The sequence below is a fragment of the Morchella sextelata genome (genome assembly GCF_020137385.1).
Source record: "Morchella sextelata strain SCLS chromosome Unknown scls_16, whole genome shotgun sequence".
Taxonomy (NCBI): domain Eukaryota; kingdom Fungi; phylum Ascomycota; class Pezizomycetes; order Pezizales; family Morchellaceae; genus Morchella; species Morchella sextelata.
This window is the reverse complement of record NW_025408631.1, coordinates 1,168,657-1,182,615: the sequence shown is the minus strand read 5'-3', so window position 1 is coordinate 1,182,615 and position 13,959 is coordinate 1,168,657. Positions and strand designations below refer to the sequence as shown.

The following is a 13,959-nucleotide window of genomic DNA, read 5'->3' as shown; positions in this document are numbered from 1 at the left end:
AACAAGCCGAAAAGGACACAATTTAATGCCCGGCATAAGCAGCGCGAAAGAAAACGGCGTATCACCTCTATATAAAAAGATTTCGGTAATCCTAACCCCCCCCACCCGGCGCCCTCACCCTTGAACGGAGTGTACATACATGTATGTAAATACAATAGATCTAGAGGACAGGAAGTCGGTAGGCTCAGGAAGACAGGCTCTAGGGGATAGAGAAAGTAAGTTTTGGAAAGAACCGTGATCTAGCGGTGACCCCCGCGGGGTGTCTACTGTAGAGCTGTATCTACGGAAGAAAACTATAGAAAACCTTGTTGATATTTAAAATATTGAATATCTACAAAAGACTACATGCAAAAAACACCTACCTGCAAAAACCTAAAAAGACTGCGCACAATTAATGAATCATCAAAATCTAACAAGAAACAGCCCCAACCCTACCGCAGCTTCGCCGGCCCCCCATCTTCCGACATATAGGTGCGGTAGAAGGTAGGAGTGCGATAAATCTTCACATAATATCCCCAAAGGTGGATTTCCTCCATCTGGTTGTTACAAAAAAAAAAAACCCCACTCCCCAGAAACCTTCTTTCAATGCGCCCAAGAGAAGCAAGAACCCGGCCACTCTCAAACTTTCTTCAAACCAATATTCCAATAATTCAACCTCCATATCCCAGAGTCCATAGAGTATACCAGGCCCGAACACTTCTCTTAACCCACCCGCCCTCCTTCGCGGCTAGGTTAGCTTCCTATCTCCAACAAGAGGTTGGCATGGTGGTGAGCCACGATGTAGATTCTCATGTCGGGGTTAGGTGTCCCTACTTGAGCTAGCTCGCTTTGCCCTCACTCCCTTAAGTATTACTTCCCGGCCTTTGACAGTTGTGTGGGCGAGGTAGTCTAGTGGTAGACGCCTCGTCTTGCTACACCGTGTGGGTTAACGTTGAGCCACCATGACCGTCCGGAGGTCATGGATGGGTTCAACTCCGGGGGTGGGAGTAATGCTCTGGGGTGTACGGCAGGTAACGGGGAGTAGAGTCCGATATACCGGGAGTTGATCTTACTTAGATCCTACCGTGAGGGGCGTACACCCCAGAGCATTACTTTTTGTGTATTTATTGCCCATTTCCTTGATTTCTTTTTTTTTTTGAGGGGCCTGAGGGCTTCCTTAGTGGGGTATGTGTGTGATATCGATCAGAGCTCTCTCTGGCCGGCCTACAATCGCAGATTGAACTATCTTATCTTCTCGCTCATAATTTGGTCTCCCCACCCCCCAGGGCCGGATGTAGGGTTAGAGTTTAGCGAAACCTTTTCTTTTATACTCCACTATAGTAGATATCAACCAAACCATGCATATATAACCATTAATTTATAACCCGCAACCTGCAAAGCTCAACGCCTGCGGAGCCCTCGATCATGCCAAAGGTTGATTACTCTCGGTTTGAACTAGCGGTGGGTCTTTGAGTGCAGTTTTTTGGTTATATTTTGGACTGGGGTTGGCGGTTTGAATTGTCGAGATCCGGGGTCAATGATTTGTTGTTAAAGTACATATACTAATGGTGGGCTATAAAGCTGGGAGTTTGATATATGAGGCTTGGAGACACAGGCTATTTGCGTTTCGTTTCTATTATTCTACTCACAATCCCGTTCCAAACAGCCCTGATTCAAGTTCATTTATTCATTACCTACCTCATGTACCTACCCACCTATGTATCTATCCACCCATCCACCACTACCTCTTCATGACCTCCACCCCCTTCCTCACAACCCCCGCCAACGCCCCCGTCTGTACCGTCTCCCCCCCGCCACTCCCCACCCTCCACTCCACCTCCGCCAGCCCCTCCATCCACAACACCCTCGTCTGCGCCGGCACCTCCAGCACCGCCAGCTCCTCCCCCAAACACGCCAACAGATCCGCCAGCGCCAGCCCCTTCCGTCTCTTCACCTCCACAATCGTCCTCAGCGCCGTCGTCACATCGCTGCCCAGCAGCGTCTCCACAATCAGCTTCACATCCTCCGGGTGCGGCGCCGCCACACACTCGTAGATGTGCGTCTCCGTGATTGTCTCGCGCTGCGCGGCGGGGTCCGGGTGGCCGCGGGCGTCGAGCGGCGTGGTGGAGGCGTGGCAGGCTTGCAGCACGTTGAGGGAGCGGCGCATGTCGCCGCGGGAGAGCTTGAGGAGGGCGTCGCGCGCAGAGTCGGACATGAGCACGGACTCGGCGGCGATGACGTGGTCGACGCGCTTGCGCAGGGCGGCGAGCGGGAGGGGCGAGAAGCGGAAGCGCGTGCAGCGGGAGAGGAGGGCGGCGTTGAGCTTGTGCGTGTAGTTTGCGATGATGCAGAAGCGGGTGTTGGCCGTGTACCTACCACATCAATCCATCAGCCATCCCCCTTCTAAATCTCCTCAGGGCACGGCAATGGGGGGGGAAAACAGGGCAATGTCATACTTCTCCATGATCCTCCTCAGCGCATTCTGCGCCGCACTCGTCATCGCATCGGCCTCGTCCAGGATAATCAGCTTGAACGCGCCCAGCCCGTCCTTCTTCCCCGCCACGCCGCCAAAGATCTGCTTCGTGGAGGCGAACGTCTTGATCTGCTCGCGCACCACCTCGATGCCGCGGTCGTCCGAGGCGTTGAGCTCGAGCACCTGCTGCCGGATGTTGTGCGCGCCGTAGATGTGGCGCGCGAGCGCCAGGATCGTCGACGTCTTGCCGGTGCCGGGGGGGCCGTAGAACAGCAAGTGCGGGAGGCGGTTGGTGGCGACGAAGCGGTTGACTGTGGGTGTGTTAGCTGTGCGCGAAGGGGAGAGGGGGTGGAGGTGGGGGAGGGGGAGGGGTACTGGTCTGCAGGATGTCTTCGTGGCCAGAGACATCGTCGAGTGACTCAGGACGGTACTTCTCGACCCTGTAGGAGGGCAGTATCAGCTCAATTCACCACCGCACTAGACTAGACGGGAGCAACGCACCAAGGAAGGGTGTCACCGGCGCTGACAGGCAGGTTAGCTTTGCTGAGTTTCTTCCCCTTCGAGCCGCTGTCAAAGGTTCGCTCCGTCTCCGCTATGCGCTCGTCGTCGAGCTCCATTTCGTCGATGTCAGACATTGCGGCTGGCTGGTGTGCGCGGGGGTTGGTGAGGATGGGAGGTTGTGAGTTGTGAGTTGTGAGTGACAGGTTGTGCACAATTGCAACCAGCTGTAGCAATTCGAATCGTGGAGTCGAGGTTGCGGCGGTGGGTGGACGCGACAGGGCGCGCGTAGAGTGTCTTGGCGGATTAGTAACAGGGGGTAATGATTGGCCGGGCAGGTATTTGTGCGGTTGCGGGCTACGGGGGGGCAGCGGTGCTTTCGGGCGGGGTGTGGAGTCTGGAAGCCTTCGTGCAAGTTGTGGTGTGTGGTGGTGTTTGGAATGTTGCGGGTGAGGACTGGCGGAGTGAGGTTTGGTGGGTCACTGTAAATCACTCGGTAGCTATAGGCAAAGCTTCCTGAATCTCAACTCTGCGTTTCATCAGAAGCTACAATTAACAAGCTAGGAGGGAAGCCCAGATAAGCTTGCAGAGCTGAGCGGGACATCACGCCTACCGAGTGTTGACAGTAGGTTCAACTCCCGACGAGCTCCTACTCGCTAGTGCGGTGGGAGATAGCATGCTTCCACAGGCCTGAGAAACACTTCAAAACAACGAAGGGCAATCAACCCTAAGAGAGTACAGGTAGAAGTCAGCAGTATGCAATATAGAGATAAACACCGGCCTAAATCAAGAACAAAAGCACCCTGTATTGAAGAGACAGCCTGCCGGGGGGCGAGAAAAAAGGCTAGTGAGAAAAAGAGAAAAAAAGAATTGATATTGCCCCGATTGGGATTCGAACCCAAGATCTCCTCACAGCTCTAAACCTACGTGCTGAGTTTCTGGTATGTTAACCACTACACTACCAGGGCATGTCTGTTTGCGCGGCAGAGTTAGCTTTGAGCCCATCTCCTCGAGCCCCCTTGGTAGGGAGGGCAGAGTCTTGTACACCACTACACGCCCTGCCGGGGAGCGAGAAAAAAGGCTAGTGAGAAAAAGAGAAAAAAAGAATTGATATTGCCCCGATTGGGATTCGAACCCAAGATCTCCTCACAGCTCTAAACCTACGTGCTGAGTTTCTGGTATGTTAACCACTACACTACCAGGGCATGTCTGTTTGTGCGGCAGAGTTAGCTTTGAGCCCATCTCCTCGAGCCCCCTTGGTAGGGAGGGCAGAGTTTTGTATACCACTACACGCCCTGCCGGGCAGCGAGAAAAAAAGCTAGCGAGAAAAATAGGAAAAAAGAATTGATATTGCCCCGATTGGGATTCGAACCCAAGATCTCCTCACAGCTCTAAACCTACGTGCTGAGTTTCTGGTATGTTAACCACTACACTACCAGGGCATGTCTGTTTGCGCGGCAGAGTTAGCTTTGAGCCCATCTCCTCGAGTCCCCTTGGTAGGCAGGGCAGGGTCTTGTACACCACTACACGCCCTGCCGGGGAGCGAGAAAAAAAGCTAGCGAGAAAAATAGGAAAAAAGAATTGATATTGCCCCGATTGGGATTCGAACCCAAGATCTCCTCACAGCTCTAAACCTACGTGCTGAGTTTCTGGTATGTTAACCACTACACTACCAGGGCATGTCTGTTTGTGCGGCAGAGTTAGCTTTGAGCCCATCTCCTCGAGCCCCCTTGGTAGGGAGGGCAGAGTCTTGTACACCACTACACGCCCTGCCGCAGTATTCTACATCCTTTCCTCGTTCATCCTTATACTAGTGGTATCTCTCATCTCCCACACGGCACTCTCGTCTCCCACACTAGCACCTCTCTTCTCTCACTACATTTTACATTTGTCCATCTAGAACTCAAGGGACGAGAAGCTCAACCCCCACCAGCCACACCCTATTATAAAAAAGTGATGGGAGGCGACGAAAGGGAGAACGTCCCTCCATCTCTTTGACGTCGGCCGTTTGCGCACGGGTCATTGGGGGTGCTTTATCGCCGTTGGTCGCCATCTTTGTTATTATTACTATCAAATGATAGCTGCTGGCTCCAAGCTTCAGGCCACGAGAGATCTAATCCTCGATCGCCCCTCCTAACTAGGCCCTAAGCCGTACGTCACAGCGGGATCTAGAACTGAAGATGTCATTCATGACCCCTTTGGGCCTTGAAATCTCTACCCAAATTACTACGGGACTGGAGCTTAACACCATCAACCGGCCATGGAACTCGGATCAAGGGACTATAACGGACATTCACATATTAAATCGCTTACAGATAAGGAAGAACCTATTATCTAACACCGACTAGTTCAACAAAGGTTCAATAAGTGCTAGATAGGTTAAACCATACCTCCTTTATAGATCCACTGATCTACTAGCACCAGCCGATTATACCTCACAGGAACAACAATTTTGGACCCAGACTGGCGCCTATTGTTCTCCACGCACGCTCCACTACCCAAGCTTCTAAAAAGGCCGTTAATTATTCCGGAACGCATTGGATTACACAACTAGGCTTTGGCCGCACGATGAACCTCAACCTAAGCAGACTGTATGATTGCATCCAGTAATGATGGCTATTGAGGAGCTTCTAATCTTGGACCTCGGGGCTGATTATTTACTACAATATGCGGGGAGCGATAATTGGTGGTCGAGTTGAAGACCCATCAATGCTGTGCTTATGCACAAATCCACTGAGGGGAAACAGGCACTAGTACCCCAGAAATGAGTGGGGATTATATACGGAACATAAACCACCTCTCCAACCTAAATAGTGTAAGTCCTACTATGTCGGCTCTCAGATAAAGGGCGGTCTATATAACAAGCCGGGAGTGCACCATAAAGCTACTATATATACCCGACCATAGGAATAGCCCTGTGGGGGAATGATATCTCCACTTTCGTCACCGTTGCATTTTAGCTATCGTCTGAGCTCTGACAGGATACGCTAAACCGAAGATTTTTCTTTAGTTCCCGGTTTGGGTGCCGCTAGCAACGGTACTCTTATCTCCGTGCCCGGATCGAGAAATACTATCAACCTCACCAAATAACTCAAAAAGATTACTCTGGGCTCCTTGTAAACGACTACTACCCACGAGCCCTAGTTCCCGAAGGTAAAATACGAGAAATCCCCAAGCCCTGAAATTGGGTTCCGTCGTCATGAAAAATCACTCGTTTACAAACCACTCGAGCATTAGCACCCCGATAATTATGATATGGGGAGTGGTTATAAGGCTGGCGGTTTATAATACTCTAATCTTATCTAGGAGGTCTAGTTTGGCCTTTTCGTCATCATGCAATTAGTAAAGACGAGGCAGCTGTAGCTCGTGCTTGTGTGAGAGCCGAGACTTTACAATAGTACCAGGGCATTTAGAACTCCTGGAATTATGAGAGGTTTCGTAGATATTAGTTGCTATATTCGGAGGGGGGTACATACAACTAGCAGGTATGTATGAATTGACAGCCCGCTAGTCGAAGCAGATCGTAAATCAAGAGCGACTTATTTGGCCTTACGCCGGCAGTTACGTCAAAGGTCTAGCTAGAAAGATACGACCTTGAGACATACATAGATAGGAGCTCTCATTCTCTGTATTTTTTTTCCCGCTGCCCTTCAGCAGCGAGGCCGGCGAATTACCATGGTCAACACACGCACATATTTTCTGCTTCATACACAATACATGTATCTATCTACATGTACTATACTACATGAAAAGAATATGGTCCGAAATACATAGGGTTTCGCTAAACCAGCCTAATCGTACATCCGGCCCTGACCATGGGGGAGAGTGAAATCAACCAATTGGCCAAATAATGAGCGAGAAGCTAAGATAACCAAGCTGCGGTTACGGGCCAGAGATCTGATCGATATCACACATACCCACCCAATTAACAAGCTCCAAAAACCAAAAAATGGGCAATAAATTTTGAAAATAAAATTTACAAAAAGTGATCTCTGGCCGTATAGCATTCATTCCCAGGGCTATGGGCTCAACTCGCGAAAGGACCCGTTGGGATCAACTTCCGTTATATTGCGCTCTATTTCCCGGTACATAGCTACAGTATACACCACAGCAACACTCCCACCCCCGGAATTGAACCCATGATCGACCTACCGGTAGATGGTCATGGGGACTCAACCCACTCGGTGTAGCAAGACGAGCTGTCTACCACTAGACTAAACTCGCTCACACAATTGTCAGTGGCCCGGAAGTAATACTTAACGGGGCGGGGCGAGGATAAGAGGAGCTATAGAAACCTCACCCTACCATGACACTCTACCACGACGTACATCATGACCCACTGGCCACCCTCTTCTATATACATGCAGCCACCCGCAACCAAACTCGGAATCGATGCATAAAAGAACTCGAACCTAAAGCCCCATCTCGTAGCACCGGACTCACACCCCTAACCCATCAACCCACCAACCAACCACACCTACCAACCTACCCGCTTCCCATCCCAAGCCCTCGTATAAACCAACGAAGTAATCAATAGAGAGGTCCCGCAGCGAATATTCTAAATTCGGATACCGCGCTAAGTGCCTGTTGGGATTGGAGGAAGGACACCGTGGTGGGGGTCGAAGGGCAACCAGAAATCTTCCTCATTCAGCAAATACCCAGCTAAAATTTACCGTTAACCTAACATACGAGGCTTCTGTAACTGCGAATCCCAATCTGTAGTTTTAAAAGTCTCCACCGGTGGCCAATACATCTATCACATCAAACAAATCTGGCTCATACCACTGTCGCTTCCTTCCTATATCTGGAAACCCTACCCAAATTTAAAATATTTTGTGCGAAATCTCTCTAATCAATCACAAGCCCTGGGATAGCGCCAATCACGCTCTCTCACTCGCACCTCTAGACTCTTGGCACACCCACCACCACCCCTGTCCCTGCCAGCACAGTTACCCGGGCGCCCCACCACCCCGTCGCACAAACATTTTTTTCCCATGCACGCAAAACGCAAAACCCAAAACCTCAAAACCCCCAAAACCCGCAAAGCCATTCCACAACACCCAATGGCGCGCAGCAAACCCGCCCCCAATGGCAAGAGCGCCACCCCGGAGCCCATCAAACAGCTCGTCGACGACTTCGTCATGACCATCTCCGACAGCGAGGACGACATCCCAGACCTCGACGAGGACGACGACGCCATCACCGCCGAGAAGGCGCTCACCAAAGAGGAGTCGCCGGAGCCCGAGGCCCTGAGCGAGAAGCAGAAGCGCGGTAAGAAGCGCAAGCGGGTGAAGGAGCGCATTGCGGCCGAGGAGGCGCAGGCGAATGATAACGACGGCGGCCTCGACTCGGACTTTGAGTTTATGGCGGGCGACGGCGGCGCGGACGTGGGTGAGTATGAAGGGTGGGGGTTTGAGGGTGCGAAGAGCGCCATGAAGGATGGGAAGAAGGGGGTTGATATTGACGATATCATTCGGCGGAGGAAGGGCGCTGAGGCTGTGAGCAAAGAAGATGACGAGGATGCGGACACGGAGGATGAGGAGGATGAGGAGGAGGATGAGGAGGAAGGCGAGGAGGAAGAGGAAGGCAGTGACGATGAGGCCGCTGTCGAGTTTACCGGCTTCGACGAGAACGACGAGGATCTTGCGGAGGACGGGTTTGGAGCTGGTGCGGACTCGGAAGCTGAAGAGGATGATGATGATGAAGAGAAGGCGTCGAAAGCGAAGGACTCAGACGACGAGGAAGCCCCCGCCGGCGATGATTCCGACGCCGAGTCTGTTGCCTCTGCCGTTCCCCACCCCGACGATGAGGATTCCGACGATAGTGACGCCGGCGCAGCCAGCGACACCGAGGAGTCGCCCGAGGAGGCCGCCAAAAAGGCTGCCTTCTTCGCGCCCGAGGAAGAGGGCGAGGACATGAAGCAGCGCACATCCGCAAACTTCCAGACCATGAACCTCTCGCGGCCGATTCTGCGCGGGCTTGCCAATGTCGGCTTCACCACGCCCACGCTCATCCAGCAGAAGACCATTCCCGTGGCGCTCCTCGGGAAAGACGTCGTCGGAGGTGCCGTCACCGGGTCCGGCAAGACGGCGGCCTTCATCGTCCCGATCCTCGAGCGCCTGCTCTTCCGCCCCAAGAAGGTGCCCACGTCCCGCGTCGTGATCCTCTGCCCGACCCGTGAGCTGGCCATGCAGGCGCACAGTGTCGCGGTCAAGCTCGCGGCATTCACAGACATCAAGTTTGCGCTCGCAGTCGGAGGTCTCTCCCTCAAGGTGCAGGAGCAGGAGCTCAAGCAGCGCCCCGACGTGATCATTGCCACGCCCGGACGTTTCATCGACCACATGCGCAACTCCAGCGGCTTCTCCGTCGAGAGCATCGAGATCATCGTCATGGACGAGGCCGACCGCATGCTCGAGGACGGGTTCGCCGACGAGCTCAACGAGATCATCAACACCATCCCCAAGAGCCGGCAGACCATGCTCTTCTCCGCCACCATGACCGACTCCGTCGACAAGCTCATCCGCCTCTCCCTGCAGCGCCCCGTCCGCATCATGGTCGACACAAAGCTCAGCACCGTCAAGACGCTCGTGCAAGAGTTCGTGCGCATCCGGCCGCAGCGCGACCACCTCCGCCTCGCCATGCTCGTCCTCCTCTGCAAGGACTACTTCCACCAGCGCGTCATCGTCTTCTTCCGCAGCAAGGTCTTCGCCCACCGCGCCCGCGTCGTGTTTGGTCTCTTCGGCCTCAAGGCCGCCGAGCTCCACGGCTCCCTCTCCCAGGAGCAGCGTGTGAAGGCCGTCGAGGTCTTCCGTGACGGAAAAGCCGACTTCCTTCTTGCGACCGATCTCGCCTCTCGTGGTCTCGACATCAAGGGCGTGGACGTCGTCATCAACTACGAAGCGCCGCAATCGCACGAGATCTACCTCCACAGAGTCGGACGTACCGCTCGTGCGGGTCGGCAGGGTCGTGCAATCACGCTCGCCGCAGAGCCCGACCGCAAGGTCGTCAAAGCGGCCGTCAAGGCCGCGCAGGATCAGAGCGTCAAGGTGGTATCCCGCGTTCTCGACCAGACCAAGGTCGACGAACTGGGCAAGAAGATCGACGAACTGCAGGAGGAGATCGAGGAGATCCTGAAGGAGGAGAAGCAGGAGAAGCAGATGCAGAGCCTGGAGATGCAGGTGCGCCGTGGTGAGAACCTCATCAAATACGAGGACGAGATCAAGGCGCGGCCGCGCCGGACCTGGTTCGAGACTCAACAGGAGAAGGATGCGCGCGGGAAGGTGTCTCGAGCGCAGCTGAACGGCGTGGAGCTGCCCGAGAGGAAGGAGAAACTGTCAAATAAGAAGAGGAAGAGGATGGAGGGGCGTGAGGAGCAGGAAGAGGCGAGGGCGTATAAGAAGACGAAGGCCGACCGCGGCAGTAAGCTCAAGGGCAAGGGCAAGGGAAAGACACTCCCTGGCGGCGCCTCAAAGGGCGCGAAGAAGTTTGACAATAAGATGTCGAAATCAAAGCCAAAGAGCAGGGGGAAGCCAAAAGGTAGGAGATGAGCTTAGACAAAAACAGTTGTAATTTAGATAGTTGTGGTAAATGGGGGTGAAAAAGTCTTTTTGTATTCCGTGCGGGACAATAGCGAAATATCCGCACTTTTTGTATTCTAATTGAGAAAGTTGAATAGAAGAATTCTGGTGGCGTGTTGCTTATTTGTGGGATCAAAAGCTGTTGGTTGCTGCGTCAGTAATTGCCTGTAGATATCCGAGTGATATCCTATGAATAACGGTTACTGAATTCATAAAGTAGTTAGACCTAATTCATCCTCTCCTTCTGTGGGTAAAGCAGAATTGCGCGGTGAAAGTGTTGGTGAACGCTGGTATTAAGTGAACGAACTACACCACGCTATTCATATGAAGTGCTGTACCAGTCAGTGAGGTTGAGATGTTAACAGTCAGAAGAGACATTTTGTAGGACTAATTCCAGCTTTCTTAAGGCGTTTTCATGATCTTGTACTAATGATGGAATTGCCAGAGGGGTTGCGAATCTATGCGGGGAATACTAGGAAATTGTCGGAGTCTTGGGAAAGCTCCCTCGAGTTGTTACTTGTCGGGAGTGGGAAAGTTTCCTCAGCATCCTGATCAGTGTATATATCTGGTTTGTGGTCATGTCAGAAGCGGGCACATAATAGTAAGTGTACCAAATGAGTGTCAGATAGGACTTTGTACCAATATATTCTTGTTAGATTAGCCCATGTACATACCAATATGAAAAGTGTCAGACTGATTCGGGTTGTCTCAAACTCACTGACCAGTGCAGTATGAGCAAAGCAATCCATTATTAATGAAGATAGTAGTAGAGTAGGGAACAGAGGTTCCCCCACTACACTACACACAATGAATACACTCTAAATCTTAACGACACATGTGCTCTAGCTAAGGACAACAACCTCCTTAGTAGTCTAAGCCCTACTCTTCAGCTGTGCATAGCTGGCTTCCCACACCGCACACACATGCGCAAACCACAGCACCGAACCGAATCCAAGCTCATAACCAAAATCTATATAAAATTACACACTACCGCCCTCTACCCCGCCGTCATCCCTTCCAAACGCGGATTCCACCCCGCTCCCCCCCTCGGCACAAACGTACTGCCCACCAACAACGCCGCCACAACACTAACCTGCACGCCCCCCACCCACACCACCGTCACTCTCGCATCCCCGCCCTTATCCGCCACCATCCCCAGCACCGGCGCCAGAACCGCAAAAAGGGCAATATACACCGAGTACAGAAACGCCATCACGGCGCTCAGGTCCGATATATTCTCATCCCTCTGCTCATGGCCCCCGGCCAGCGCGCTCTGTATATACGCCGCCAGACTCACATCCCCCGCCGCCCACCCGAACGAGATGGGTATAAACAGCGGTGCAAGGCGCCATAACGCCGCCGTACTGGTGTCCTGAGAAGGGTAGAACGGAAGCACCCAGACGAGGAGGAGTAGCAGTGCGTCAGCCCTGATCCACGGTATAGGCGTCGGTATCCTGTCCCCCAGCACAAACACCGAAGCGGCACCGATGAGCTCGCCGAGGTTGGAGCCTGAGACGAGAATACGGCTTGCGGCGGGGTTGTGGAAGATGTCCTGTGCTATGAACGGGATGAGGCCGTTCTCGATGTAGCGGTGTGTGTAGAGGGCTATTGAGTAGCCTACGGGCAGCCACATGAATGCCCGCTTCGTAAAGATCACGCAGAACCCCTTCGAGATGGACTGGAAGAAGTACTTCACGCCATACAGGAGCTGCACCGCATATGACGCTCTTGCGGTACTCTTTGGGGGAGACGGCAGGGCGAGAAAATGCCATGTCATAGCTGCACATGCAAAGAACCCCGGCGTAGCCACAAGCCCGTAAACACTCCCCAGTCGTGAGACCAGCAGCCAGGAGAGCAGCGCGCCGAGGGTACCAGAGACCTCGTAGAGGATGTGGACCAGAGCATCCATTTTGCGCAGCTTTGTGATATTGCCGCCAACGATGTCGCGCGGGATGATGCGGCGGATGAGCTCGATCATGCCGTAGACGAGACCGCTGGAACACATTATTGGAAATAGTGTGTTTGGATTGAAGCTCCCCAGGTATGGTGGGGCTTCGGATTCGGATTCGGTGGGGTCCGTGGAGGTTGAGGTCTTGATTCGGCCATGGGTACCAAAGTCAATGATCATTAGGAGGGCGCTGAGGACAGCGAAGATCAGAGAGGTGAATAAGAGGATATTGCGTGTAGCGAACCGGCGAATTAAGGGCGCGATGAGAATGCTGCCCATGCACTGAGAAGTTTAGTCGTTTATAGTACATATGTATCTCAGATCAAGTCAGGCCTACCTGAAAGAGCTGATCAAGGCCTCTAAGAAGCCCATATTTCCGGTGCTTTTCATCACCCCATTTTTCCAGCGCGATAATACTTTCAAACTGTCAGATTGCCTGCGAACGGTGACATTGGGGGCGTACATTATGAATTGACACGATCGCGAGTGGTGGTGCTATATTACGTTATTGAGCCCTGGAAAGTCTCGAGGCCGAGCTTATAAAACATTATCCCAATGATCCATATTGTCATATTTCTCTAGAACCAAGAATACGGTAAGTAACAGAGCAATTATTCTTATTGGGATGCAATTTGGGCCACCTTTTCAATATAAGAGTAGCTTTTCTTTTCCTCCTCCTCCTCGGCGCATATCAAAATATCTGGCGCGGATGAGGGTTTCGGAGGAGCCATTTCTGGGATTCGAGGACGTATCTTTTCGTAACCTGGACGAATGAAAATACGCTCCGGAGCACGAGAAGATGAAGGTCCCAAAGGTTTTGAGAGTCATATCACTTGGCAGTACGAATTGAGTTAGAAAACTAACTAGAGGACGTTAAGTTGATGATAGATGACGTTATTGGATTAAGTCGATTGTTTTTCAGCTTTAGTGCCATTTTGAAAACTGGTCTTTTTTACTGATACTAGATTTTCGAGCGGCCATAATATTGATAGATGTCTTGTCCGCAATTGATACATGTAGCTACATGCGTTTGAATGAGCGGCACAATTATATATAAATGTCTCTTATTATAATTTAGAATTCAGAATCAGCGCCCGCTACAAGTAACATAGGGAGTGCGAGAAGCTTATTTTTACGCACAGATATTACCCCTGCTGTCAAGTAGATAGCGGTCTAGATAAGTGATTCTAAAAGTATCAGATCATTCGTGAGAAAGCTGAGCGGAGCGAAGATTATTGAAATACACGAAAGAGGACATCGCGGAGACATCGACTCTACACGTAGCTAGCACTGGTTGCATTAAATTAAGATATCACATCTACCACAGCCCACAGTAAACGTCCAGAATATGCGCACAACTGAGGCACATACGATGCAAACTCAGTTTTCTCACTCGTGGTTGTGCTCCCAGCCTCGACTCTACGTCATCGGAGATGCCCTGCATCAAGCGAATCCCCGCCATTCATCTTCGGGTTAGGGTCACC

At 52.2% G+C, this 13,959-nt stretch overlaps 3 protein-coding genes across 3 annotated transcripts; 1 reads left to right on the top strand and 2 right to left on the bottom strand.

Annotated features, from left to right (window-relative positions):
• Positions 1-1,720: 1,720 nt before the first annotated feature.
• H6S33_004024 (uncharacterized protein) lies at positions 1,721-3,087 on the bottom strand (the record flags this gene model as incomplete). The annotated part of the gene is made up of 4 exons (XM_044835385.1): positions 1,721-2,351; positions 2,436-2,763; positions 2,828-2,892; positions 2,954-3,087. 4 exons carry the CDS (start codon positions 3,085-3,087, stop codon positions 1,721-1,723), a joined length of 1,158 nt encoding a protein of 385 aa, XP_044691558.1.
• A 4,926-nt stretch (positions 3,088-8,013) lies between these two features.
• Positions 8,014-10,497, top strand: H6S33_004023 (uncharacterized protein; the record flags this gene model as incomplete). The annotated part of the gene is made up of 1 exon (XM_044835384.1): positions 8,014-10,497. One exon carries the CDS (start codon positions 8,014-8,016, stop codon positions 10,495-10,497), a length of 2,484 nt encoding a protein of 827 aa, XP_044691557.1.
• A 1,027-nt stretch (positions 10,498-11,524) lies between these two features.
• On the bottom strand, positions 11,525-13,206 carry H6S33_004022 (uncharacterized protein; the record flags this gene model as incomplete). Its single annotated transcript, XM_044835383.1, has 4 exons — positions 11,525-12,757; positions 12,813-12,891; positions 12,980-13,053; positions 13,117-13,206. 4 exons carry the CDS (start codon positions 13,204-13,206, stop codon positions 11,525-11,527), a joined length of 1,476 nt encoding a protein of 491 aa, XP_044691556.1.
• Positions 13,207-13,959: the final 753 nt, after the last annotated feature.